This window comes from Balaenoptera acutorostrata, chromosome 6 (assembly GCF_949987535.1).
Source record: "Balaenoptera acutorostrata chromosome 6, mBalAcu1.1, whole genome shotgun sequence".
NCBI classification, from domain to species: Eukaryota; Metazoa; Chordata; class Mammalia; order Artiodactyla; family Balaenopteridae; genus Balaenoptera; species Balaenoptera acutorostrata.
In genome coordinates this window covers 90,864,380-90,890,934 of record NC_080069.1, presented here as the reverse complement: position 1 = coordinate 90,890,934, position 26,555 = coordinate 90,864,380, and the positions used below count along the sequence as shown (strand labels likewise).

At 49.4% G+C, this 26,555-nt stretch overlaps 1 protein-coding gene across 4 annotated transcripts in view; it reads right to left on the bottom strand.

Moving 5' to 3' along the window:
* The window catches only part of CCDC180 (coiled-coil domain containing 180), a 54,916-nt gene that overhangs the window by 10,630 nt on the left and 17,731 nt on the right, over nucleotides 1-26,555 (bottom strand). For 2 of the 4 annotated variants that reach the window (XR_009008708.1, XM_057548943.1), the window contains exons 12-30: nucleotides 25,165-25,287; nucleotides 23,873-24,046; nucleotides 22,905-23,020; nucleotides 21,710-21,836; nucleotides 20,024-20,063; nucleotides 19,462-19,895; nucleotides 17,978-18,204; nucleotides 14,698-14,873; nucleotides 12,979-13,159; nucleotides 11,901-12,047; nucleotides 11,085-11,229; nucleotides 10,777-10,893; nucleotides 9,410-9,508; nucleotides 7,311-7,430; nucleotides 5,506-5,678; nucleotides 5,197-5,252; nucleotides 5,008-5,086; nucleotides 3,943-4,020; nucleotides 737-803 (exon numbers count right to left, since the gene is read on the bottom strand). Coding sequence is in view for 3 of the 4 variants with exons in the window: in XM_057548943.1 (XP_057404926.1) it covers nucleotides 737-803; nucleotides 3,943-4,020; nucleotides 5,008-5,086; nucleotides 5,197-5,252; nucleotides 5,506-5,678; nucleotides 7,311-7,430; nucleotides 9,410-9,508; nucleotides 10,777-10,893; nucleotides 11,085-11,229; nucleotides 11,901-12,047; nucleotides 12,979-13,159; nucleotides 14,698-14,873; nucleotides 17,978-18,204; nucleotides 19,462-19,895; nucleotides 20,024-20,063; nucleotides 21,710-21,836; nucleotides 22,905-23,020; nucleotides 23,873-24,046; nucleotides 25,165-25,287 (2,679 nt within the window). In the remaining variant the exon portion in view is untranslated. The remainder of the gene's footprint in view (nucleotides 1-736; nucleotides 804-3,942; nucleotides 4,021-5,007; nucleotides 5,087-5,196; nucleotides 5,253-5,505; nucleotides 5,679-7,310; nucleotides 7,431-9,409; nucleotides 9,509-10,776; nucleotides 10,894-11,084; nucleotides 11,230-11,900; nucleotides 12,048-12,978; nucleotides 13,160-14,697; nucleotides 14,874-17,977; nucleotides 18,205-19,461; nucleotides 19,896-20,023; nucleotides 20,064-21,709; nucleotides 21,837-22,904; nucleotides 23,021-23,872; nucleotides 24,047-25,164; nucleotides 25,288-26,555) is intronic. The other 2 variants (XM_057548944.1, XM_057548946.1) reach the window with 2 other exon arrangements.

Sequence of the window (26,555 nt, the reverse complement as noted above, 5' to 3'; positions counted from 1 at the left end):
CCTCCCCAGGGGGCTCTAGCCCAGCATCTTGGCATCCTCCACCGTGCTCTCCTCACGCCCTGGCCTTCTCTACTGCTGTCCTCTATGCCAGCGTTGCTCTTCCTCCCTGTCTGTGCTTGTCACCACTGTCAGTATCCCAGGGCTTTGCGAGGCATGAGCAAGCCAACGGTATAATTCTATGTATCCTTCAAGACTAAAATGGGTCTTCCACCCACCAGGCTGAGAGCTTTCTCTGAAGCGCCAAGCTGGGCCACTAATACAGATGACCCAGATCTTCTCTAAAGACTCACAGCCCAGGGGGAGGCAGACAGGAAGCACACAGACACCACTGCGTGGGGTGCACTGGACCGGGGCCCTGGGTCGCTCCTACTAGAGGCCCCCTGCTCCCACGGCCCCACCCATCCCTCTGTGGTGCCACCGTGTCCGTCATCCTCTGCTGGGTGCTGGCCGCTCAGGGACAGAGACGGGGCTTGTTCCTCTTGGCACACCCGGTATCTGACACACAGTAGCCAAGAAATGGTTGATGGCTGAATAAATGGGTAAATGAATGGATGAGCTTTAATTTCTAGGATGAAAGACAGCACATGAGGTGACAGAAGCTGGATAGCGTGGTCATGGGGGCTGCAGTCCCCTTTGCTCAGTTTCACCCAAAGGCCATTATCAGCAGAAGGCAGGAGGCAGAGCCCACTGGGGACGTGTGGCCAGCGGATGGCAGAGGGGCAGGTAGAGCCCTCACCTCCACCACGGTCAGCAGGTGCTCGTTGCTCTCCCAGAGGAGGCTCAGGATGATGCCTTTAAAATCCCTGCAACACACAGGAGACAGATCCCTGAGAGGCCTTGTCTAATCACACTAAATGGTGTGGACAAAACCAAAGGGACTGAACATTCTGAGTACTCAGCAACCCGTCCAGAACAGGAGTTGGACAGCTCGGGATGCCCAAGCATGTCCCCACCTAATATTTCTGTTCATCTAGTTTAATGCCTCTTGCATGTGACAAGCTGAGTCTGGCAGCTTCCAAGTGTCTCTGTTCTCTTTTGTCCTCATCACTTCTTGTAATTACTCATTCCTGCCCCAGGGCCATTGCTCACACTGATTCCTCTCCAGGGAACACTAACTTTCCTCTTGGTCACGTTTGTTCCTGCTCTTCCTTAGATCCTGGCTCAGTGATGATTCCTGACTGCCTTGTTCCAATGCTCTTCGTGGCCCTCAGCTTTACAGCACTCCCCACAGAGGGACTGGGGACTGATCTGTGTGACTGGCCATTAGCCCCATCTCTTCCAGCACCTGGTAAAGTCCACCAGGACACACACTGTGTGTCTGATTTTGTCCACTGTGGAATCCCCTGTCCCATCGCAGTGCCTGCACCTATCAGTGCCTCAGTCTTGGTTGAGGGAAGAAAGAATGATTTCTTGTAAATATTAATCGAATGAGCAAGACTGCCTGTAGGACCAAACATCCTCTTTCTGGTACCTCTGGCCTTTGGGTTGACTGTGCGCACACGGGGTCTTTACTGAACAAACCTGCACAGATCCAGTGAATATTCCTGTTGGTTAGGTCAACTGTCTCAACAGTAAGACTGAAATAAGGGACAGATGTGTTAGTACTGCATGTACCTGTAGGACAACTATTTTTTCACAATTTCTATAAAGTGATGCAGTGACTGCTTTACACACACATCAGTTTTGGCATTTTCTAAAATATATGTATATAAGTCACGTGATCTTTCATTTAAAAATCCATTCATCATAATTAAAGAAAATTAGAAATAAACTGAAAAGCAAGAAGAAAAAATAAATGCTAACATTTTATTGTATTTCCTTCTGCTGATTTTTAAATTGGTTTGGAACTAGGTTCATGTGCATTTTACATTCTGCACACTTAAAAGTGTTCCCCCTGCATTATGATATCATTTTAAATGGCTGTGTAACACCATCGAGTATGTATGCACCATGGTTTACAATCCCCCATTTTTGGACCTTTAGGGTTTTTTTCCCATTTTTAACTGGGATAAAAAGTATTGCATGGTATATCATGCAAACGTTTTCTTCTTGATAGATGGTTTCCTTGGTAGAGGGACCCACGGACCTGCACAAAAGGCATAAACTTATGGCCTTCACTATACCTTTCCCAACTGCTTTCTGGAAAAGTAATTTGCTGTCTGTTGACCTTGACAAAAACTCTCCCCTCGAGCAAACGTTAGGCTCCTCTGCATGCTTTCACTATACTTTCCCAAATACTTTTCCACTGAGTGATTCATGACCTTGGCGTGATTTTTTTTTTTCCCCCTGGTGTGATTTTACTAAGGATAATTTGGAACCTCACTGGCTTCCTGGGGAAACAAGATCTCCCCAAACTGGAGGGGAGACCCCCTCTAAGACCTCTCTCCCCGCCAACGCCTATGCTCCTTCTTCCTCCTTTTGCCACCTTCCACCTTCCCTTCTGTTCCCTGGTTTCCTTTGATATGACCCCTCCATAGCCCTATCTCCTCTGTCCGTCTGTCCACCCTGCCAGACCTTTCCCTTCCCACTTCAGCCCTCAACTTGCTACAGTCGCTTGAACTAAATTCAGGTGTCCTGTCCCCATCAGGGATCTCAAGGGACGGAGGAACTCCTGAAAGCAACTGCCTGAGGCTAAAAAGGAAAAAGGGCTAATTTGAAACAGGCTGGATGTTTCACCCGCTCATATGCACTCTAGAATTCAGAAACTCTTGTTAAGTATACTTATTATGGCAATATAATTATTTGTGTGAATTCAACAAAAAGCTGTCCTCCTTGTAACAGGACGTAATTGGAAACACTGATGTATAACCAAGGCTTTGACTGAAATGTCACATGGACAACGATGTATAGGATCAGATATGACCAAACAGTTTCAGGAAACTAAGGTTGACTTCATGGAGACAATGCTTCAGAGCCCTCTTGGGAAAACCCACCTGGCACCTGGCTTATGAGGTTCCCAGCCTCACAGGTGAGTAAGGAAAACCTTAAGGTACTGTGGGGACCTCAAGAAGAGAGGCTTTCACCCAAATCTATAGGTACTGCAGGTGAAATCTGACTCGCCTTTTTGGCTTCAAGAGGCTTTTAAGAGTCTAATCTGAGATTCTTTTTGAAAAGTTCCAGCAACGCAAACGTAAAAAGTTTAGGTGGTCAATCACCATGCTTGCTGCACTTATGTAAATAATCAGGCCAAAGCTAATGAGACCAGACTTGTTTTGTAAACAAGAATCAAAAAGAAGGGCGACATACATTTTATGTTTCAGTGGGAAACTATAGCACTCTCTCGTGATTAGTAGATTCTATCCCCATTCATTGGCTTTGAGGTTTCGTGACCTCCCTGGAAACTGGCATGGATCTTGCTGTCATGTACGTTTTGTCAGTTCTTACCAAATCTCAATTCTTCTAGTCTCCTTCAATATCTGGCTCCAACTCTCCACTGAGAGCTGAAACCTGACTATCTAGGTCCCTGTTGGGACTAGAAGTTGTTCTGTAGCTGGCTTTTCCTCCAGGATCCAAAGAAGCCCTGCCAGCTGGAGTCAGGTGATGGGCAACTGGAATGCCAGGAGCTACTGCCGAGTGGGCCACTCTGGGTGCTTCAGGCACAACGTCTAGAAAGCCCCTTGACTGGCTGCCCTACCACCAAGTCTCAGTAGACGGTTCAGCTGGCCCTCAAGGAACAAAAGGTGACTGAATAGAAATGAACTTATTGTTCAAAGGAAAGAAGAATGTCTTCTTGGTGAACGTCTAAATTTGGTGGAAATATCTCTCAATAAATTTAGGTGAGTCAGGCTGAGACAAACCAATCTTGACCCTTACCCATCCCCTTGCCGACCTCTCCTGCTCTGCCCCCTACTTCCTATTTCCCTTAGCTGAGTTAGATTTAGCTGCCCCCTGACAAAGATGACAGGTTAAAATGGAGTTAAAGGACATGGCATTGGCACTTACTCCGCCGGAGGAGGTGGCTTGTCTCCGAGCACCTGGTACTTTCTGTCTAGTCTGTTGGGCTTGGCATACCGTGTGATGCTGTGGGGCAAAGGTGGGTCAGTGCTCTGGAGGCCGGAGATAAACACAGGCAGATCTGAGCCTGTGTGAGCCCCACCCGGGCCTGCCTGTGCGGCCCCGCGCTTCGAGGTGCTCCCTCCCCCTTGGCAGCTCTGGAGACAGCCTTATCGCGGGGCTGAAGCCCTGACCACTAAAACCCACACAAGGCTGCCGAGAGTGGGTAAGGGACAGAGGTGCTTGGGCACAGAAATCTGTATCCTTTTCTATGGTGAGGACCCAAAGAAAAATAGGTTGAGCCACATGTAGGGTTGCCAAATTTTCAAATAAAAATACAAGTTAAATTTGAATTTCTTAATACAACACTGTAAATCAACTATACAACAATAAATTTTAAAAAAGAACTCAAATTTCATATAAGCAATGAGAAATTTTTAGTGAACATCCCATGCGATATTTGGGACACACATATATAATATTAAAAATATTATGTGCTGTTCATCTGAAATTCAAATTTAACTGGGCATCCTGAATTTTTATCTGGCAGCCCTAGCAACATGTACTTCATTGGTAACCACTGAGAGACTGAATATACAAATGGACAACAGCTGGACCATATATAAATAGAGAACTCTGGCCCATAAGCTGCAACAACCTGCCTAGGACACCAACCCCTTAGCTACAATAAAAAACTCAGGAAGCCGGCCTGAGGAAATCAGACTTGCAGGAGGACAGATCGCTATTTCTAGTGGCAATCCAGGAAGCCAAACAATACCGTGGAAAACCACCCAACTCCCGGACAGGTTCCCAGGGTGGGAGGCCATGCGAGCCAAGCCACTGGGCAGGGATGAGCACAGACCAGTCTAAAGCCCGTGTCAGAGCCGGCCCCTCGTGGGGTCCCTTGGAGTCAGGGCTGTGAGCACAGGAGGTGCACTCTGAGGACTTGGTCTGGTAAAGGGTGGCAGGGTGGGGCCTGGGGAGGGGAGATCGCAGGCAGCCTAGCCTTTCTACCTCGCTGCCAAAGTGGCACTGGCAGTGGACAAGCCCTTCTTCACGGAGTGCTCTGCCCGGTTCCGGAGTCGCTTCAAGCCTTTGGGTGACGAGCACCCAGGACAAGAACAGAGGATCCAAGGTGAGGTGGGGCTGGGTGGCACCACCAGCTGCCCCACCACCGGTGCCCTGAGACCTGTTTGCCTCTACCTGTTTGGGACCGCTCTTTGTCACACTGCTGGGTTGGACATTTTGAGTCAGGAAATCTGAAACCAAAGGAAAGGATGTGAGCTTTTCCCCAGTGACCACGAGCACGGCTCAGGCCAGGCACCGGGCACCATCCCAGTTAGCCCACGATGCCACGTGAGTCTGCCCAATCGTGAGCCCCACTTCAGAGGAGGAAGCTGAGGCTTTGAGAGGAGAAGCCCCCGCACAAGGTCACAGCTGTCAAGGGTGGGCTCACATGGAGGCTGGCTCCCGAAGGCTCAGGGCCCCACTGAGCACACCCAGGCCACTCACTGCAGGATCCTCCTGACCACCACCACAGCTGGGTCTTCAATCATGGACTTCCCCATGCGGCTTGGCTGGGTGAAGGACTCGGGGGTGACCACGTCTACCTTGGCCTCTTCTTCATGGGCTTCTGAAGACACCAGGATGTCACTCTCTACCTCCAGGTTGGTCAAGATGTTGTCCTGCAGGCCAAAGATCAGGGCCTGATTGTGTGGGTGGCAGGCAGGCAGGCAGGCTGGGTTTCCCGTCCCAGCACCACCTTGCCCAGGTGCTGTGGCTGGAGGCCAGCTGCCTGACCTCTTTGAGCCTCCCTTTTCCCTTCCGTGAAATAGCAGTGATCATATCTACCTCAGAGGACTATTCATTCATTCATTCACACGTGCATGCTTCAAAAATGTTTCTTGAGTGCCTGCTTTCTGCAAGCCTCTGCCTGGGTATGGGACACAGGATGAGGAGGCCACATGTGACCCTTACTCTCATGGAGCTTACAGTCTGGTCAGAGAGACAAGACATTTATTTGACCACAGATAAATGGTCAAAAATGGGGCCAGTGTTATGAAGGGGAAGTTCCAGTGTCTTCCCTGAGGCTGAGGGTCACGGACCTGTAAGGCCACCTGTAGATGTGCCCAGGCGGTGTTTCTGACCAACGGACAAGTGAGTGAATGCGTGCATGGATGAGTGAGTGGCCACCTCCACCTCGAGTTGGACCTTAGAGAAAGGGTGGGAGTGGCGGCCCACCACGAGTGCTTAGTTGAACTGTCCCCTATTTTATCCTGCATCTTGGCTCAGTGCTAGACTGTCAGCACCGTAAGGGAAGGACTCCAGCTGGACTCCTAAGTTTCATCTCGTGGGGCGCAGTACTGATGGTGTGATGGAAGCTTAGTGCTAGTGGCACGGCGGGAAGAGCCTCCCCAAAGAAGGAAGGGCTGGTTCAGAGCATGGCAGTGAGAGGCAGGGCCTGAGGGTGGCCAGAGCAGAACTTGAGGGGTGTCCGCTTATGCTACCATTGGCTCTGTCACAGCCCTTCTGGCAGCTGTGAGCACCTCTGGTGTTTAAAGCTTGGTGAGAGAGGGTGGGGTGAGGGCGACAGGTTCTGCCCTCTTGGGGCACACCGTCTAGGGGAGACGGCTCCTAAAAGGGAGACCCCACTGCATGGTCTGGGGGCTCATGGGGAAGTGGGACATGCCACCGAAACCAGGGGGTGAGAGAAGGCCTGGGGGAAGAGACCTCTTAGGGGGGGCCAGAGAAATGAAGAGCCCACGGAGGGCAGACCTTGGAGGAGGTTGCTGCACAGGTCTAGGTAAAGGGTCTGGATTTTATCCCAAGGGCAGGAGAGTGACACGGGCAGACTGGCCTTGTCCAGCATGAGGTCTGGCTGCAGCTCCGGGAATGGATCATGGGGGAAGTGAGAGGATAAGGGCAGCCACGCGGGCAAGAGACGGGGGTCTTGGACAAGGCCACGGGGGTGGGGTGGGGAGAAGCCGGTGGCTTCTCTTGGCAGCGGGTGGGAAGGAAGAGGCTGAGAGGTGAGGCTGCCCTGAGAGCTGGTGGGCCCTGATGGCGGGAGGAGGTGCTGCCGGGAGGTGAGGGGTCGCCTAAGAGACCAGTGCAGGGAAGTGATCCATCTGGGATTTGAACCCAGATCTGACTCCACAGCCTGTGGCCTTTCCGAGGCATCCCAGCAGGCCTGACGTCCAGCAGTGGCCTGGGAGATCTTCTTGCCTTGGGCTCTGCTGAGCCCTGCGGGTTTCCTGGGAGCCCGGACCCAACAGCTCAGCCGCTCTTCCCCACGGCCGCCCCATCCCGTTCCTTACGGTAAAGACCACTTGAGTCACGGATACCATGTCCAGCTTGCAGTTGAGATACTGAATCCTCTGGCTCAGTTTTTCTTTCCAAGTTCGAACAAGGCCAAGGAGGTCTTCCGTGGTCACTATCTAGTGCAAACATGGAGGAAAAAAGCCACAGGAAGCAGGCTGCGGGCAGGCAGGCTGACTCCATGTGAACCGCAGGAACCGGCTGGCTGGCAAGGACACCTCTTGGCTCCATGGAGGCCCCTCACTTGCAGGGAGGGCCCTGTGGGAGTGGGGAGCCCGGGGCTGGCTCTCTCAGGCGGCTCCACTGCAGCAGTAGATCCTTCCCTGATGGGGCATCGGGAGTTCTATTCCTGGTTCTATGGGTTTGTTCTGGGCAAAGGATTTAAACTTGCTCTACTTAGTCTCCCCATCAGTGTGATGGGGACACAGAATGTTCCTTAGGATCTCTTCTAGTTCTAATGCTCTTCGTGTAGAAGGAAATATTTGGCCCAAGACGGCGAGGGTGTGAGGAGTGAAATGGCCACAGCCTTTCTGGAGGGTGATCTGGCTATCAGATCAAATACGTCAAATACATGACCCCTTGGAGCAACAGTCCCACAGACCATACCTTGCAGGGGGCAGGGAAGCACCCGTGAGGATGTTCACCTTCCCCAAGCAGCCCGCACAGCGCTCAGTGGTCCCCACACATTGCTCCCTGAATGGCTCACTGACCTACTGGATGACCCAGGCCAGGTGGCGCCTTGGCCTCTTCCCACTCCCTTCATTTCCAATGCACCCTGATTCCCGCCCATTCCCCTGCCGCTCAACCCCGGGATTGGAACATGTCCCTGCTGGAGTCTTGAGTGGTGACACTATTTGGTCTTGGCACTCTGCCTCATTCTTACCTGCCTCCCTGCCTTTCTGCACCCAGCAGCCAGAAGGTCTTCTTTAACGTGGCACTGAGCACACGGCCCTGGCCACACCCTTCCCTGGTCCCCACCGCCTTCACCAAACACCTGATGCATTGCTTCCATCTCCTGATCATGACCCGGCAGAAGTGGCCAACACAGGACCACCCGCCCGCTCAAGCTCATGCTCCCCACCCCATGCCAGGGTCTGTGCAAGCCCCCAGGTACCCTGCCCAGTGCCCTGACACATCAGATAGGAAGTGAGGAAATGTGGGAGAGCAAATGCTTCTGCTCTGAAGAGAGAGTTGTCCCTAAAGGGCCTGCAGAAGGGGTCACAGCAGATTAAGCTGGTTTTCCCCTGCTCCCCCCGTGTATGTGTAGAAACATCTGCACGAAAACACAAGAGGTTACACGGGACCTCCACTCTGTGCTTCGTGGATGTTCAAACTTTTTTCACCAAGCACATGTAACTATGCAAGAAAAAGCAGTAAAGATAGAAAAATAAATGTCCTCTCAGTGCTAATAACAATAAAACCTCAACTTAGTCACTGAAATGGAAGACAGAACCCCTGGCCAGGACATCTGGTTCTCGAGTGCCTGGTTGAACTGTGGAGAAAAGATTACTTGGAGTGGCCAGGGTGCAGGTGGCACAAGGGACAGAGACATGCACTAGAAGCAGAAAAACAAGCAAGTCAGCAACGTAAACACGCAGAGACCCGCTACGCTGGTTAGGGCCTGGCAGGCACCTGGAACCTCGCTTCTCCCAGACTTCGCTACAATTTGGACTTTCCACAGCTTATACACAGAAAATGGAAGTAACCAATTTATGTGCAATGGTCAAAACAAAAGGAAAATCAAACAAAAGGTGGTTGTTCAGAGGGCAGAGTCCTGCCTCTGTTATTCATCCAGGGCTGTGTTCCAATTACAGGGAGGGAGGCCTGGTGACATTGGAGGGGGAGGGAGGCCAGACTCAAGCCCCTGTGCTCACTGGCCTCGAGATGCCTGCCTGGGAGGTGCTAGAGGCCGGGGGCAATGGCTGTTTTCTCTTCTCGTCCTTAATTCCATTGAATAAAACAGGGGTTAAGTAGGAAGACTCAGAGGCCCCGCTGGTAGTGGAGAAACCTTGACCACAGATGTAAGTTTATTTCCGGTTTACGATTCTGGCCTGATGCATCTTTACTATTCATAGCTTAGTATCCACTGAGCACTTACTTTTTCATCTCCCCTTGAGCTTCGGCACATTTGTACCTTGCTTTGAAGCTGTTCCAGAGAAGAATTTAATCCATCTGTTTGCAAATTGGATTTTGCCACCTAGAAAAACCAGAGGTTCTGAGATTTGTTTCTAGAATACTTATTTTGATCAAGAAAATGTTCCGCAAATCATCATCTGAGAGGTGGATTAAGTACCGAAAAAATGAAATCAGGGGAAAAATGCACAGTCGTATCAGAAACTCGATCAATGCAAATTTAAAGGACTTTTTTTTTTACTGTCAAATAGTAAGTTTTAAAAATAAAACTGCAGTACTGGTTGAGGGCGTTAGGAGGACACACTCATGCCCTATTGGTGAGGGGATGTCTGTACAAGCCACCTGAAAAGTACAAAGAGCCTTAAAACATTCATGCTCTAACCCAGTAATTCCAGCTCTGGGAGGCACCCTATGGACATCATCAGAGTTTCCAGTGCAAGCATGTCTAACACACCATTGTGTATATAATAAGTGAAACCCACCAAATGTTCCTCCAAAAAGGAATGGTTAAGTAAAAATGGCAACCCATTCGGGAGAGAGAAACCATCAAAGTGATGTTTTTGAAGAAACTTTTCAAGATTATACAGCTTAAAAAATTGTAATAAATAGCACCCTTCCCTTGTCCCCACTGCCCTCACCCTCACTCCAGCACCAGGAGCCCAGCTCACACGGCCCTGCTGACCCGGCCCCCGCTCCAGCCTCATTGCTCCCCACTTTTTCTTGCTCGAGCTCTCTCTCCCCTTGGCTCCAGCTCCCCAGGATTTTTTTCACGATCTCTCCAGGACACTGCTCCCCACCCTCCTGCCTGGCTGGCTCCTCCTTCGCCATCAAGCCTTGGGAAACACCACTTTCCTAGTCCAGGTGAAATCCTCTCCTCTACGTCCCCATGCACCTCACACAGCCCTCATGGCCTCTGTAGCACAGATGGCCTGGCATGGTTAAGGCCTGAATTTCTGGTGTCAGTCAGACCTGGGTTCACATTTTGGCTCCACCATTTAAGAACTCTGTGTTCTTGCCCTAAGTCACTTAATGATTCTCTGCCTCAGTTTCTTTATCTCTAAAATGGGGATAAGAACGGTACTTGCCTCACAGCTCTTGTGAGGACTCACACAGTTAATCAAAATAAGCCCACTGGCAGGCTGCATGGTGCATAATAACTCAGTGGATGTTAGAAACTATTACGATTTAATCTCTAACTTCCTGGCTGGAGTGCAAGTCCCATGGGGCAGAGACCACACCAGTATCCCCAGCACCTGGGACAGTGCCTGGCATGCAGGTGTGTGTGATAAACGTCAAGTCCCGTGGGGCAGATGAAGAATGAATCTGTCCTACCTCGCACTTGATGTTCACTTGTAGATTTGTCAGCAACCGCTGGATTTTCTCTATGAAAATAAGGTCCACAGACAGGTTATGGAATTTACTTTCAAACTTGTTGATGACATCATTAGCCTTAAAGAAAGAGAAAAAGTAAAGGAGTGGGGCTTAATTTGGAACTTTTGGACTTTAGAAGCAGAGGGGGACAGGCTCAGTTAATGGTTGGAAAGGGGGCTTGACCAGCCTATCAGGCAGTGAGCAAGGCAACCACCTTGTAAGCGGGTATCACGAGAGCCTGGCTAGAGGTCATGGTGGGGCCCGCTCACCTGGTCCAGGTACTCGCTCTCCATCTTCTCCATGTTGATCATGATTAAATTTTCAACAAACTCTATCCGGGCAGCTTCCTTCTCCAGTCGATGACACAGTGAGTCAATTTCTTCAGAAGAAAAGTTGCCTCCCTCTGAGAACAATCTGAAAATAATTGGGGAGAAATAAAAGCCACTGATCAGACCTGAACCTTTCCACCCAGTCCAAATACTGTGGTTGACAAGGCTTTAGATTAAAAGTACAAGATCATGGAAAAACAAATGCAGGTAACTCAAGGACAGAAGCAGGGAAACAACCCAAATGTCCATCAAGGGATGAATGGATAAACAAAATGTGGTACACCCACACAATGGAATATTACTGAGACTTAAGAAGGAATGAAATTCTGACAGATGCTGTAACATGGATGAGCATTGAAGACATTATGCTAAGTGAAAAAAACAGACACACAAAAGAACAAATACGGTGTGATTTCACTTCTATGAGGTACCTAGAGTAGTCAAATTCATAGAGACCGAAAATAGAATGGTGGTTCCCAGGGGCTGGGGGAGGGCAAAATGGGCAGTTAGTGTTTAAGTTAGTGTTTAGAGATTCAGTTTGTGAGGATGAAAATGTTCTGGAGATGGATGGTGGTGATGGTTGCACAACAGTGTGAATGTACTTAATGCCAGTGAACTGTATACCTAAAATGGTTAAAATGGATCATTTTATGTTATGGATATTTTGTCCCTATTAAAAAATGGAGGGGCAAACAAGACCACCTCTCAATAGAGAAAGCCCAGTGGCCCACAGAGGCCCCAGATGCTGGCTGTCACCTGCAGTGCCTGACAAACTCAACGTTGGTGTAGCGAAGCTTGCCCAGGCTCTCCTCCAGGTACTGGCGGAAGCTGCGCAGGGACACCTGGAAGACGTCGACGTAGCTGAGCAGTTCCCGGTGCAGAGTGCTGCTGAGAGTGACCAGCCTGGGGGACACGGGAGGGCAGGGTGGTGACCTGGGCATGGGCGGGCAGCCTGGGAGGTGGCTTGAGCTCCACAGGCCATGCCCAGCTGTGGGGTCACCAGAACCACTGCCTGTCTTCTCTGGGTAGAAAAAGAGGCCTTAGAAGGAAGTTCACGATGCCAGTGCGTGTGGGGCTCTCAGTGAGCTGGACCAGAGGGCAGCCCTCTCCTCTGTCCGGCCCCTGCCACCAGATTGCTAAGAGAATCCCCAGGTCCTACTGGCTCCGCCCCCTCCTCCCTCCACCGGCTCTCTCTAACTCACTCCCACAGACTTGGCTCCCGGACTTCCTGAGAGAGCAGGCTGCAGGTTTCCTCTTTACACCCAAGTCCACCCTAACCAGCTCCCTCTTGTGCACCTGACCACGGTACAGACACCTGTAAGGGCTCCTCACCGGTGACCTGATGGAGGTCTCCCTGGGCACACAGGAGCCTCACCTCAAATCCCTGAGGGCCCTCCCGGGACCCCTCACTCTGCCCTGAGAGCAGGGCATCCCCACCTCGAGCTGGGCCAGTGCGCCTCTCCGACGGGAGAACCCTGCCCCCTCCCCACCTTTCTCCATCCCAGGCCCGAGGGCCTCCTGCAGGAAGCTCTTCCTGACGTCCCCTGATAGGAGCGGTCTTTCCCACCATGGACGTTTCAGGGCACGTCATCTGCACCCCTGCACTCTGACCACAGGCACCCTTTTCTCTCTTCGGCTGCTCCCCCACCCCCAGCGCCCAGCCCCCGGCCAGATGCTTCATACAGTTGCACCCTTGTGAAGAGGTGAAAACCCTTCTGGAAACCCTGACCCTTCTATTATCCACAGGGGGTGGGGGAACCACTCCTTTGAGAACAGCCACCTGGCTGGGATTCTAGGGCCACGAGGCTACAGCTGAGACCCCCGGTGCCCTTACTTCTGGCTCTTGGTGGCGTTCAAGAAGATGTGCTCCATGTCGTAAATCTTGCGCCGGAAGTTTCTGCTCCTCATGTTCTGCTCCTCTTGGAACTGGCAGAACATCATCCTCTCCTTCCTCAGCGTCTCCATCACCCCCGCACAGTGGCTGTCCAGCCGCTCTTGGTGAAGCAAGAGTTCGCCTGGAAAAGGACAAGGGGAGATGAGGCCCTCCAGGATCTCAAGTCAGCTCAGGACAGCGCTTTCCTGGACAGTGATGTGCCTCTCCCGGGCCAGCTGCAGAGCAGGGACCTTTCAGGCCAAGGTCCCTTATCCTGTCCCCACTGCCCTCCCCGGGGCCTGGCCTGGGAATGGACACAGATCTCAGGGAGGCCAATGTGAGACAGCCCTGGGTCTGTAACTGGAGAGGAGGATCTGGCCAGCTGTGATCAGGGAGGTGCCTGCTGGTGGAGATACCCTGCCTGCAGCAGGAACAAAGCCTGGGAGACGGAGAGCACCTCCCACCCCAGGAGCAGGTGGGATGGGTGTTGGGGAGGGCAGGGATCTTGATGCGAGGGCCTGGGAGAAAATAGCCAGCCAGTTTGTCACTGATATAAAGGGACACATGCCAACTGCCCAGCTTTGTGCTGGCTATTTATATCAGTGGCTTCTCATTTCCAATGAGCCTCAGTTACAATGGACTTCAAGAGCTCCATCAGAGGCCTTTAGAGTTAGCAGAGAGCCCCAGCTCACCTCATCTCACCTCCTACTGCCTGGAGTGGAGGAAGTGCTGTGGTCTCAGCTCTGCCAAAAACCAATGGTGGGATTCTGGGGCTTTGCTTCTCCAGCCTCGTTTTTCACATTATGCACTGGGCCAGGGGCCAGGAGCCAGGGAAGGGGGAGGAAACCAGCCTTCAGGGAGCATCTTTGTTTATATTTATAATTAATGCACACATTTCCCATATGAGGACAACGAGGTTCCAAAAGTCAAGCTGGTCTCCCAAGGCCACAAGCATTGGGCCTCTGGAGTCCACACTCTTTTGCTGCTCCAGGCAATAGGAGGCTGGGTGGGGTCACGTGGGGGCTCTCTGGAAGCTTTCAGGGTCAATAACGGAGCTTAAAGTGTGACTTGAGTAAAAACCTGACAGGAGCCATTGAAGGATCCAAATAAAAGTGCCCTCCCTCCAATTAATGGAGCCCTCTGCCTTAGAGAGAAATGGCATGTCTTTTTAAGTGTTAAAAATTATAAGCTGAAAATAATGGCTACCACTTTTGGAGGTTCTGGCTTATGCCAGATGCTCATGATTCCTCACTGTACCATTTCAAGGAGAGTTAATTACCACCAACAGCATGCCCTCTGCAGGTTAGGAAGGGATCAGAGAGGTCAGGTAACCTGCCCAGAATCCCACAGCTAGACAGGTTGAGCCTGTTAGCTCTGATTCCTGAACTACAGGCTTGCCTCTAGGGCATCTGCCATGCAGGTGTGTGTCTGACAGGTGTGAGAGCATATCTGGGATCTACAAAGCTAAAATAGGACAATACTCTTCGTTTCAGCATCTAACACCTTCTTTAAAAAAACCTTAAATGAGGATTCTGAGTACAACCTTCTCTGCCAACCTGGGAGGTACGAACCCTCACGCACATCTTCCAACGTGTGATGACAACATGCTAAGCATTGTGTGGTACAAGCTGCTAATGAACGTGGGGCTGCAATGGCACAGACACCGGGGGTCTGTAGTACCTGCCCTGATGTTGTGGATGTCCTTTTCAATGAGCTGGGCTCTTGGCTGGTGCAGGTGCAGACGCAGCTCCAGTTCTGAATCCAGCTCATCAATCTTGGTGGCCACGATGACCCGGGCATTGAGGGCACATTGGTCAAACCACTTCTCTAAGTGCTCAAAAAAGCCAGCTCGAAGCCTAAGGGAGAGACCAGCGAGGGTCAGCAATTGTGACCAGGGAGATATCTTTCCACACTGATACTTAAAGTGCTTCCCCCTTCTACTCCTTCTTCTTTATTTTATTTCCAACTACATTGTATCTCTTTGTTTGGGTGGACCATCATTCATTTAGCCAGACCCCCTGCTAAAGGACATTGGGTGGTTTCCAACCATTTGTTCTTACAAACAAGACTGCAATGAATAACCTCGTACATATGTCAAGTGTAGAACAATTTCTATAGGATAAATTCCCTGAAAGGGAACTATTGAATCAAAGCCTGAAATACATTTGTGGATCTGGTAGATACGGCCAAACTGCTTCTGTTGCAAGGCAACTTGAACTCCCATCAACAATGAATAAAAGTTCCTATTTATCCATAGCTTCAGAATGTATTGTCAAACTCTTGAATTTGACAAGTTTGTCATATTATGACTGAGATTGAGCATATTTTCATGTGTTTAAGACTATTAAATTTCTTTTTCTGTGTACTATACATTAATATCTTTTGTCCATCATTCTAGTGTGTAGTTGCCTTTTTTCTTATTAATTTCTAGGATCTCTTTATGTATTGGGAACATAAGGTCCTTTGACTGAGATGTGAGTTGCAAATATTCTTCCCAGTTTATTATTTCATCCTGTTAAAATGTAGAGTGATTTTCTTGGCTATATATTGTTAAGATGTTGGTTCTCTCCAAATGTATCTACATATCCAATACAATAACAATTAAAAGCTCGGCAAATGTCTTCTTTCGGAAACTGATGGGCTGATTTCAAACTTATATAGAAATACAAAGGGCCAAGGATAGTCAAAACAATCTTGGAGGACGTCAAGGTTGGAGGACTTACACCACCAGATAATAAGACTTAATATAAAGCTACAGTAATAAATCAGGGGGAGGTGGTGATGCGAGGCCTGGCAGAGCAGTGGAGAGAGGAGAGTCTTCTCAAATGGCCTGGGGTCAACTGGTTATCCATATGGGAAAGAAATGAGTCTGACTCCTACCTCATACATAAACAAAAATCAATTCCAGTTGAATTGTACATCTAACTATGAAAGTTTAAAACTATAACATTTATGGTAGATAACACAGGAGAATATTTTCATGACCTTGGGGCAAGCAAAGATATCTTAGATAAGACAGAAATTACCCTAACCCTAGTGAAAAAAACTGATGACTAGGACCTTATTAAAAGGATTTCTGTTCATCAAAAGATACCTTTAAGAGAGTAAAAAAGGCAAGCACAGAGAGGGGATGAACATTTGCCATGTATTTAACTAACAAAAAACTCATATCTGAGATAGATAACTCACATAAATTAATAAGACATAAGATAGGCAATCCACCAGGAAAAAAATGGGCAAAAAATCTGGCTAGGCATTTCACAGAAAGATTACTAAATGGCCAATAAGTATATGACAAGGTACACAGCACTGTTACTCATCAGGAAAATGCTAATTAAAACCACAATGATACACATACACCAGAATGGCTAAAATAAAAACTACTGACAAAACCAAGTGAGGATGTGGAGCAACTGGAACTCTCATACATTGCTGTAAACTGTTAAAACAAAACCACTTTTGAAACCTCTTTGGCAGTATCTTTTGGTTATATCTCCTCTGAGACAGATGGACCAAAAGATAGATGGAGATACATATAAGTCAATTTCCCAACAATTCCACTCTTAGTTATATATCTAACAGAAATGTATACACATGTTCACCAAAAGAAGCCGGACATAAAAGAATACATTCTATGTGATTCCATTTAAATAAGTTCAAAAACAAGCAAAACTAATTCAGAAGTTAGAATATTTGTTATCCTTGGGTAAGGGAGGGCAGTGACGTGAGATGGGTACATGAAGGGGGTTGGTAGTGCTGTCTTTCCTGTGGGTACTGATTACTGGGTGTGTTCCCTTTGGGTAATTAATTGAGCTATATGCTCATAATTTCCATACTTTTCGGTATGTATGCTATGCTTCAACATTCAAATCCAATCCGTTGAACACAGAACTATTTTTTTGGTTGGTCCCAAGGCCAGATGGCATAGTGTTTGGTTCAAGACTCTGGAATTACAGGGTCTAGGTTCATATCCTGGATTTAACTACTTCCTATCTCAGAGATCTCGTCCAAGTTATTAATTCTGAGCTTCAGTTTCTAGAATCACCTGTAAAATGAGCTAATTACAGTACCCCTCTCTTAGTTATTGAGAGTATTAAACTTTCTCAATAAATATTAGCTCCGATGGTGGTCCTTGCTTTTCTTCATTCCCTGGTCTATGGAGAGGGCAGACAATGGCCTGTGACAGAGGAAGGAGGAGGATGGGGTTCAAGTCAGAAGACATTTTCAAGGTGAGATGATGCTGAGGTGAAGGAGAATAGAGTCCAAAGGCCTGACTTTACTCCTTCTACTCCCTGCCTCTGGTCTCCTGTCCATGTGTAAACATGGGAGGTAGACTAACCAGGTGATCTCTAGCTGGTTAGTCCTAGCTATGACACTGTAGTATCAGGAGGGCAATGCAAATGCTATCCAAGAGCCAAATGCAAATTTTCACATTTGTTCCAAATTCAAACATAAAGGACCAGAAAGAAATTTGGGAGTTAGGGGCGGTAAATGTTCAGTGGCAAAATTATTCTATATTGTTCATTGTACTTTTTTCAATTTTCTACATTAAATGTGTCACATAACCAGAGCAAAATACCATACTGATATACTCATAACTATGGTCTATATCTATATAATTTTCCTAAAAAAGAAAAGAAAAGGAACTCTAATATTAACAGACATGCCAGGATCTAGAACCCAGGAACACCTTGTAGGGAAAACCCTGTTTCTTATGTATTGATACAAGGCCCAGGCCAGCAAGTCATCCTGGGACAGGCAGAGGACTCTCTCTCACAGAGGATATCTGTGACTGCAAAAAATCCCTGGACATCTGCTACTTTGTGTTGTGTTTCTCATCTCTACCCTCAGTTACCTACGTGTTTTCTTTTCCATCGAAACTAGTCCAATCTTCCATTATACTATTTCACCTTGTTAATAAAACTCAAGGAGAATGAGAATAAAAGGGTTTTCTACTCACTGTTTCTTAATTTCTAAAACTAGTCTGGACGGAATGATCACTTGTTCTAGGACCTTGGCACTGGAACTGTCATTGAAGAGAATGGCAGAAACATTGGAATGGGGCCTCTTGCTACTCTCTTCTTGTTCCAGGGGCAGGAAGACAAAGTAAGTGTTCCCACTGGAGGTTGTGAAGGACTCCATTTCCTCGTGGGAGACCGCTCCCAGACTCTCTTCCTGGGCTCTGACCTAAGCAGAAAACAAGACTTTAGACTTGCCATCATCAAACAGACTTGATGATCCTACCACAGGTTCCTTGACATCAGAGGTTGTAAACCTGTGGGACAAATCTTGCCTATAATTGCTTTTTGCCCATACAGTGCCTTTTAAAATTGGGAAATTCCACCTAAAAATCTGGATTTCTGATTTCTTTTAAAAATCAGAAAATCTGGCAATTCTGAGCCTACATTCCCACAGGGCATTGTTGGCTGGAACTGAATAATGGCTGCATGGCTGCCATTGACTGAATGTTGATGTCCCTCCAAAATTCATATCCCCAGTGTGTTGGTAATTGTAGGTGGGCATTGGGAGGTTATTAGGTCATGTAGGCAGAGCCGTCCCTCATGAATGGGGTTAGTGCCCTTATAAAAGAGATCTCAGAGAGCTCTTGCCCCTTCCACCATGTAAGGACACAGAAAAAAGGCAGCCGTTTGTGAACCAAGAAGTAGGCCCTCACCAGACACTGAAGCTGCCAGCGCCTGGATCTTGAATTCCCAGCCTCCAGAACTGTGAGAAATAAATGTCTGTTGTTTATAAGCCACCCAGTCTGCAGTGTTCTGTTAGCGCAGCCTGAAAGGACTAAGACAGTAGTCTCTCTCATGTGGCACTATTTTACACTTGGTGTCCAGCCCTCTTTTCTATTACATGCCTGTGGGCATTTGAGTTTGGGGTCCCTGTTCAAAAAGAGGTCTCATATGCCAATTCTTCCACGGCAATAGAGGAAAAGAGTCTTTTGCAATTTCATGATTATGGAATTCAAATTACTGTTCTGTGAGTTTGAATGTGTTTTGAGGACAAGATTTATTAATATGAGAGTTACTTCCCTGCACTCTAAGGAGAGCTATCTGCCAACTTGGATATGGATCTTTTTCCTTACATAAGCAGAGAATGGGAAGAGAGAAGGAATGGAGAGGCTAAGTTGGTCTACACAATAAAGAGGAGGTGGGAAAGAGGGAGGACCAGGGAGGGATGAGGAAAGTCGAGGGGTGACTTCAGAGTAGGTGGCAAGATGGGATGTGAGGAGAGGAAGGTGAATTTTAAAAAGCATTGCTGTGAGATAAGAATTGGATCCCTGCTGACAAAAATAAAAGGTGTGCATACATTTGTTATTCTCTATATGTACCCCAGTGGAGACTGCGCCACTGGGGACCCCAGCTTGTACTAGGGACACACGGAGTGAACACAGCACACCTTCCATACCCAAGAGTGAATCCGCTGCTGGCCTACCTCATCCATAGATGAACTCTCACGCTCTTCCTTCTCCTCCTCCTCTTCCTCCTCTTCCTCCTCCTCCTCCCTCTCCTCCTCCACCTTTTCCTTCTTCTCCTCCTCTTCTTCTTCATGAACCATCATGTTTGCCTGGTTCGGGGGTGATTTTAAGGAGCTGTCTCTTTCAACCTGCATTTCTTCTAATCCCGGAATAGAGTCCTCTCTGGACTCATCCATCTCTTCACTCAGTACAGACTTTTCCTGTGGGCTTACTACCACCTCTTGAGTGGTGGGGGACTCGATTTCTCCATCTTCTTCTTCTATCTCTTCCGCCGGCCTGAGGGAACTCGTTTCCCTACTTAGGCTTTCCTCACCTTTGCTTGTGTCTGCTTTAGGCCTCTGTTTTCCCCTCAGTTTTCTCATTCTCTCCTGGAATTGCTTTTCATGTGGTTCTGTTGATGACCAAGCCCAAAGCACAGGAAGAGACAGGTTACCAATGCAGCCTGATTGGGCCTCCCCAGCCCCCAGATATACAAGCATGGAGTCGGGGAGACTCAGACTTGAATTGTAAAAGTGTTACCTGGTGCCCTCAATCGGAAAATGACTTCACCCTCCAAGTTCTACAAGGCAAAAACACGGACACTGAATGAGCAGAGTGCCACTTCTGAGGGCGTATCTTTTCTTTTAAGGAAAAGGCCCCGCCCCTCCCCTTCTACATCTGAGGCAGGCCTTGACCACTTATTTCACAGGGGTAATCAGGGTGTTCCCAATCAGTTTCCCTTAATCCCAAGCAGGCTAGCAAAGCTTTCATCACACAGTGGCAATCACAGAATAAAATCTCATTCTGACACATTTTTAGTAGTGCTCTGGAGCAAAAAGTAAGAATGTATAAATGGAGGGATGCAAACAAAGGGGCAGGAATCTGCTGCACCAGTGCTGGATGCAAACATGCAGAATGAACATGATTTACAAGATCTGGGAGCCCCCTCATCAACACTACAAGTTCCCTCTCTCACAGGCTGCGGGTGAAGTTGTGGATATAGTGTGTCATGGGTAACAGTGGATCTGAATTCCAGCTCCTCACAAGCTGGGTGACCTTGGGCAAGCCCCTTAAACCCTACGGGCTCAGTGTCCTCCCTGTGACACGGAGACCACAGTAGCACCTACACTTTAACCCAGGCAACCAGACTGACCTCAAAGGTAGTGAGCTTCCTCACTGACAGCTTGAGTTCCACCTCAACCCAGGTGCCACACGAAGCATTTACGAGCAATTGGGACAGGGATCCCTGCTGAGGGGAAGGATTCTCTGAGGAGTCAGGAACCCCACGCCTATAGGAAACCCTCACCAAGTTCAGTGTCAGCCACAAGTATCTTCAGCCCTGGCCGTGCAGGACTCTGGGTGCGTGTGTGGGAAAGAGCCAACTCTGGGAGAGTCAGACCAGGACACTCCGGGTATTCGTGCATTTACCAGGGAGCACTCACTGTTTCTGAATAATGTGCAGGACACTGCTGAGGGCAGTCGAAGCTGGACAAAAGTTAGGAGGGCACACCTGCCCCTCAGAAAACCCCTTCCAGTAGGATGCCCTGAACTCCTGCATTTGACAGTGACCAACGTACAAGCACGTTCAGGGAAAGGAGAGGTGACGGGGTGAGGAAAGGGAGATGAGGGTCAGAGTGAGTGGGTGGGATCTTGTCACTGGTAGTGGCTGGAAGTATGGGTGGCTTTGGGGTGTGTGGAAACAGAAGGATCCCAGCAGAGGAGCAGGGTGAGGAAGGGCAGGGGGCAGTGGCAGTTGCAGGAAGAGTGAGGAGTTTGCTGAAGCAGGGAGAGTCAGGGCGGGAACCAGATGCGGGGGGCCTCTGAGGTCATCTAGGGACTGTGGGCTGGGTTTGGTAGGGGCTGCAGAGCTGGTGAGGGCCTTTTGAGCAGGAGAGTGGGTACATCAGAGCTGTATTTTAGGAGGGTTATGCAGCAGTGGTGAGTTGGGTGAATGGAACTCAAAGAGTCACATAAATTAGCCTTTTAATTATAATTCCATTCAAGCCTGAGGCCTGGATTCTGAGCCTTTCAACCTCTTTTAATCTGAGAAGAGATGGTCTCTTTAGGAGACGCTTTTAGCTTCTCACTCCTTGATGTCCTGACATAGATTCTAACTCCCCACAGCCTAGAGAGGCATTCAAAATTGAGGCAAATAAGACCTAGAAGTCATTCTCTCCCCACTGCTTCTTGGTGAGCAGCTAGGATTTTTTGTATCTCTTTCCATACCTGTTCAAAGATTTCACGAACACAGAAGTGTCGGCTGAGGGTGGAGCTGTAGGAGTTGAGTTCCTTCAGTATGATCGCTGGGTACTCCATCACTTCCTTTGTCAGGAGGCCATGAAAACTCTCATACCTGGGAGGGAGGGAGGTGAAACCACTGTCTAAGGGGGGTCAGCTGGGTGTGAGAGATCCCAGCCAAGAGCCATGCCTCGGACCACATGGAGGTGGGCTTGCACCTGGCATTTAGTTCTGCGCAGAGCTACTGCGTAGGTTTCCTTTTACAACAACAGTCTTTGGTTTGTTTTGCTATTTTTCTGATCATACAAAGAATACATACTCTTTGTAGAACATTTAGGAAACACATGCGAGAGAGTTCTCTGCATGTTGTAACATGGGTTCCCACTTCCTGTCTACTGTACTAACCCTGTCCTTGAACTTTACCTATATCATCCCATCAAGCACTCCAAAACCCCAAGGCCCAGACTTTTATCTGTTCCCTAGGTAAGAAGACCAAGGTTCAGAGGGTTACTTATTCGCTTTAAAACGTACTTCTGAACCTAAGTACTGCAGTCAATTGGCAGTGCAGTTCCATTTCTGTGAATAGTCCTTACAGAATTAGCTGTACAAAGGCACAAAGGTACAAGATAGTTCACAGGGAACTGTTTTTAACATTGAGAGATTGGCACCAGTCTTAAAAAGCTAATCAGTTGGAGGATGGTTAAATCATTATGAAGCATCCATATTAATGAATGGATAGTCATTTAAAAATGAAAATATAACTGCAGCTATAGAACAATTCTTATTTTAAAAACACTGTATGTGTATATATATATATCCACATTTATAAATGTCTATGTTCACAAAAAGGACGAGCTGGGCAGAAATTAGGAGAATTTCCTACATGTTTGTGTTTGTTAACTTTTTTTTTCTTTAACAAAGCATGTATGTTTTAAAATTGAAGAAGGTGGGGGGAGGGACCATGCTCTTGACCTTTAAACTACATGGCCTAGAAACCTCCCTCCATAACATTTTCTGATCAAAGTTCTCCCTGAAACCTTTTGTGTTGGCTGAGGGTAGAGCTGCAAAGAACCACAATGTTCTCTGAAGTTGGAGGCATCATTGGGTTGGGCTCCTAGGCAGGCACCCTCTGATCTTGAATATGAATTCCAGGCCATCCCCTTCTGGAGTCTGGTCTGCCTACCTGCTTTTCATATTCTTCAGAAAATCTTTGGCCTTTTCCAGGTGTAACTTCAGGGTATTCTCACAGCTTTGCTGCCTCAGTTGGTCCAAGAGCTTATCGAGGTGAGCCTCCTGGGCCTGGAAGCCACACCCCAAACAGAAGGAAGCAGATGTGAGTTACCAGAGCTTGACGAGTGTACGTGACACGCAGAGATCCTGCCCCTGGAGCTGAGGTCCAGGTGCCCCGGGCAGGCTCTTTTCTACAAATGGGGCACCAAATGTACCACCACCCTTACTCTCACTGCTCTGGGCCTTTGGGCTCTTTTCCCTGCCTGGAATGTTCTTCTCTGTCTACTTTATATCCCTGGAGACCCCGTTTAGATGGGACTCCTCAGGGACATGTCCCTCACCCCCAGCCCGCCCGGGCAGGGCCCCGCTACACCTCCCGGAGGCACCTACTCCTTGCCCTCCTTCTCACCCGTTGTGCTTGACGTCAGATGCTGAGTGCACCCCTCCACCCCTAGACTGTGTGAGGGCAGGTGGCTGGGGGCCAGCTCATGTCTTGTGGGGACAGGATGACTGCCAGAGGTAGATGCTCCACGCGCCCCAGTCTGTCTGTCTCTCACGCAGACCCCCTCACAGACATGTCTGGATCCGGCACCCATCGCACAACCCGGACCTGACTCTGGCAGGATTCTTCTGCTCCCATGCAGCCCCGTGACCAAGGTGAGCCTCAGTTTCCTATCTGCTCAAGTTTTATAGCTTGAGGTTTTACATTTGAGTCTAAGATACATTCGGGGTTAATTTTTCTATAAAAATAAAATACATAAGATACGGTGTGAAGTATGGATTGAAGTTCTTTTTCTTTGCTTTGCACCTGAACGCTGGCTGAGTTCACGGGCCACCAAGCAGAGCCACTGGGCAGCTGACAGTCTGGGTGTGGCCCTTCGCTCGCGCCTCGTGGGGGCTACCTGGATGCCGGGCCCACACCTGGCTCTCGCAGCTGTGCTTCTGCCGCCGCCGCTCCATCCTCTTCTCGAGCTCCAGCTCCTGCATCGGCAGCATGCTCCGATGCACCTCCCACAGCTGCACAGCCTCCTGGAAATAGCTGAAGAGACCTGAGCTCTGCCGCTCTGTCTGCTTCGCCACGGCCTCGAAGGATTTCTGCGGTGGCAGAACCCAGAGAACGGGACTTAAGTGCCAACCGGCCCAGGCTGAGGAGAAGAGCCCCACTCACGGGGCTCCCTCGCTGGCCAGTGGAGGCCCATGTCACTGGCCGTCACTGCCTGGGCACCATCCCTCAAGGTTATCTTCTGTGCCACATCATGGCTCATGGTCCCCTCTCTGCTGGGACAGCATTTCTGGTCTGTCCAAGACCATGCCCTAGGACTGGTTGACCTGAAGTCCCATCTCTAGACCTGCCCCATGTCCACTGAAGTCCTTGACAGGAAGAAGATGGAGTTTGGGGCCTACAGAGAAGAAGGTGCCACCCTAGACACCAGCCTGGCATCAGGTGGGCCATACCCACCTTGGCCTGGGGCATCCCTCCTTCTTTGGATTCCCTGACTCAGCACCTGAGCCAAACACCACAGTCTACTCTTAAATCCTCACCTCTCCCTCTTTCATGTGTGTCTTTTATACTCTCCTAGGGTCTGGGGTTGGCAAACTGTGGCCTGTGAGCTAAATATAGCCCCCTGCCTATTTTTGTTTAACACTGGGAGCTAAGCACAGATTTTACATTTTTTAATGGCTGAAGAAAATCTAAAGAAGATATTTAATGATGTAAAAATTATATGAAATTCAAATTTCAGTGTCCATAAATAAAGTTTTATTGAAACACAGCCATACCCATTCATTTCTGCATTGCATAGGGCTGCTTCTGTGTGACAACAGCAGAGCGAGAATTTGTGCCAGAAACCTGACAGCCCACAGAGCCTAAAATATTTACTATCTGGCCCTTTACAGAAAACGTTTGCTGACCCCTGCTCTAGACTCTAAGCATCATGGGATGCAGGCTTATTGTTCCTCGTGACCTTCAGCACCCAGACTCGGCAAGGGCTCAGGGAGCACTCACTGCCCGAGACTGTTCAATCAGAGTCCGCGGGTGACTGAGGCATCAAGGGGTGAGCCTGGAGCACCCAGCACAGGGGCACTGCTCCGAGGGGCTGCACACACCAGTGACAGCGAAGTTGTAAGCCCCTGGGCTCCCACTCCTCTCACAGCCCAGCACCCTGGGTGCCCCCCATCCTGCTCCCCAGCTGCACAGGTCCCCCGTTACGCACATCCAACACCTCCAGCTCCTCCTCCACCTTGCTCTGGAGATTTCCCACCATCTGGAAGAAGGACGGGCTCACCAGGCTCTCTGCTTCCTCCTCAGTGAAGGCCTTCCAGTCCAGCAGCTGCTTCTGGAGAGGAACAAGGCAGAGCCCGGCTTAGGGCTGATGGGGGCTTCACCTCAGGGCTGGTCCTGCCCCCTGAGATCGCCTCCCAGCCGTCCCCGAGAACTCGGCAGAAACTCCCACAGCGGCGGAGACGGTCCAGCTTTATCTGCCCACTGTGTCCAGGTGCTGTGTGCTGCCCCTGTTCACTGAATCCCCCAGAGGTGTTCTCATTAGCCCCGTTTGGCAGATAGGAAACTAAAGCTCACAGAAGTGAAGGAACTTGCTGGAGGTCACACACCTGGCAAGTGGTGGAACTGGGATCTGAACTCAGAACTGTCCTACTGCAAACCCTACAGGCATAAACCACCATCCTACACGGCCTCAGTGTTGCTGTAAGCCAGACACGGCTCCCATTTCCTGTCTGGAATTATGCCAACTGGAAAGCCAGCTCTCTATGTTAATAAAGACTTGATTTATGTACAAAATCTAGAATAAATCAACCTCCCTCAAATTAAAAACGTGTCTCCAGTGGTATACTTCCAATGCCGCTGCCCAGGAACACCAGGCGCCCTCTGTCAGGCTCAGAGTGCTCTTGGGGTACATGAGGACGTCAGCATTCACCCATTGCATGCACCCAACCAGGGGCCATGAGCATGGGTACAAGGCGTCGGCACTCCGGGCCACAGGGCCATGGGGCTCTGGGGAGGGGGTGAGTGACGAGGTGGTGAGCGCTGGGGGTGTGGTCTTGGGGAGGCTCTCCAAGGGCACAAGGTTTCCCTCCAGGCTTTACTCCTAAAGTTTGACGCCCCTAAAGGGCTGGCTGAGAGGCACGTGACTGCCTCTAAGGCCACAGGGCACGTGGGCAGAGCCCTGTGGGCTCGGACAGCCCCTGGGCCTTTTGCAAACTGGTCTTCTCATCTCCAGATGGGGCCAGCGACTCCCACGCTGCAGGGCCTTGTAGGATTTGATGAGAGTGGGTGCAAGAGTGTGGCACAGCCCCCAGAGGCCACAGCGCCCGCACCGTGCATTGCACTGGACAGCGCTCTGCTCCCCTGAACTCTGCTCACCTCAGAGTCTTGGTGGCAGAGCCAGAGCTCGACAGACACACATATGAGGGGTGGATGGAGGAACAGGAGCTTTTTGGGGCCCACAGGTGAGACCCTCATGGCTTGGGGACTCCTACCGCCAGAGCCGGCAGGTTAGACCATCTTCAAAATGATTAGGCTTTTGGGGGGTTTTCATCTAAACAGTCTTCCCAAGGAGGCAGGGAGGGGGCATTTTGACACAATATG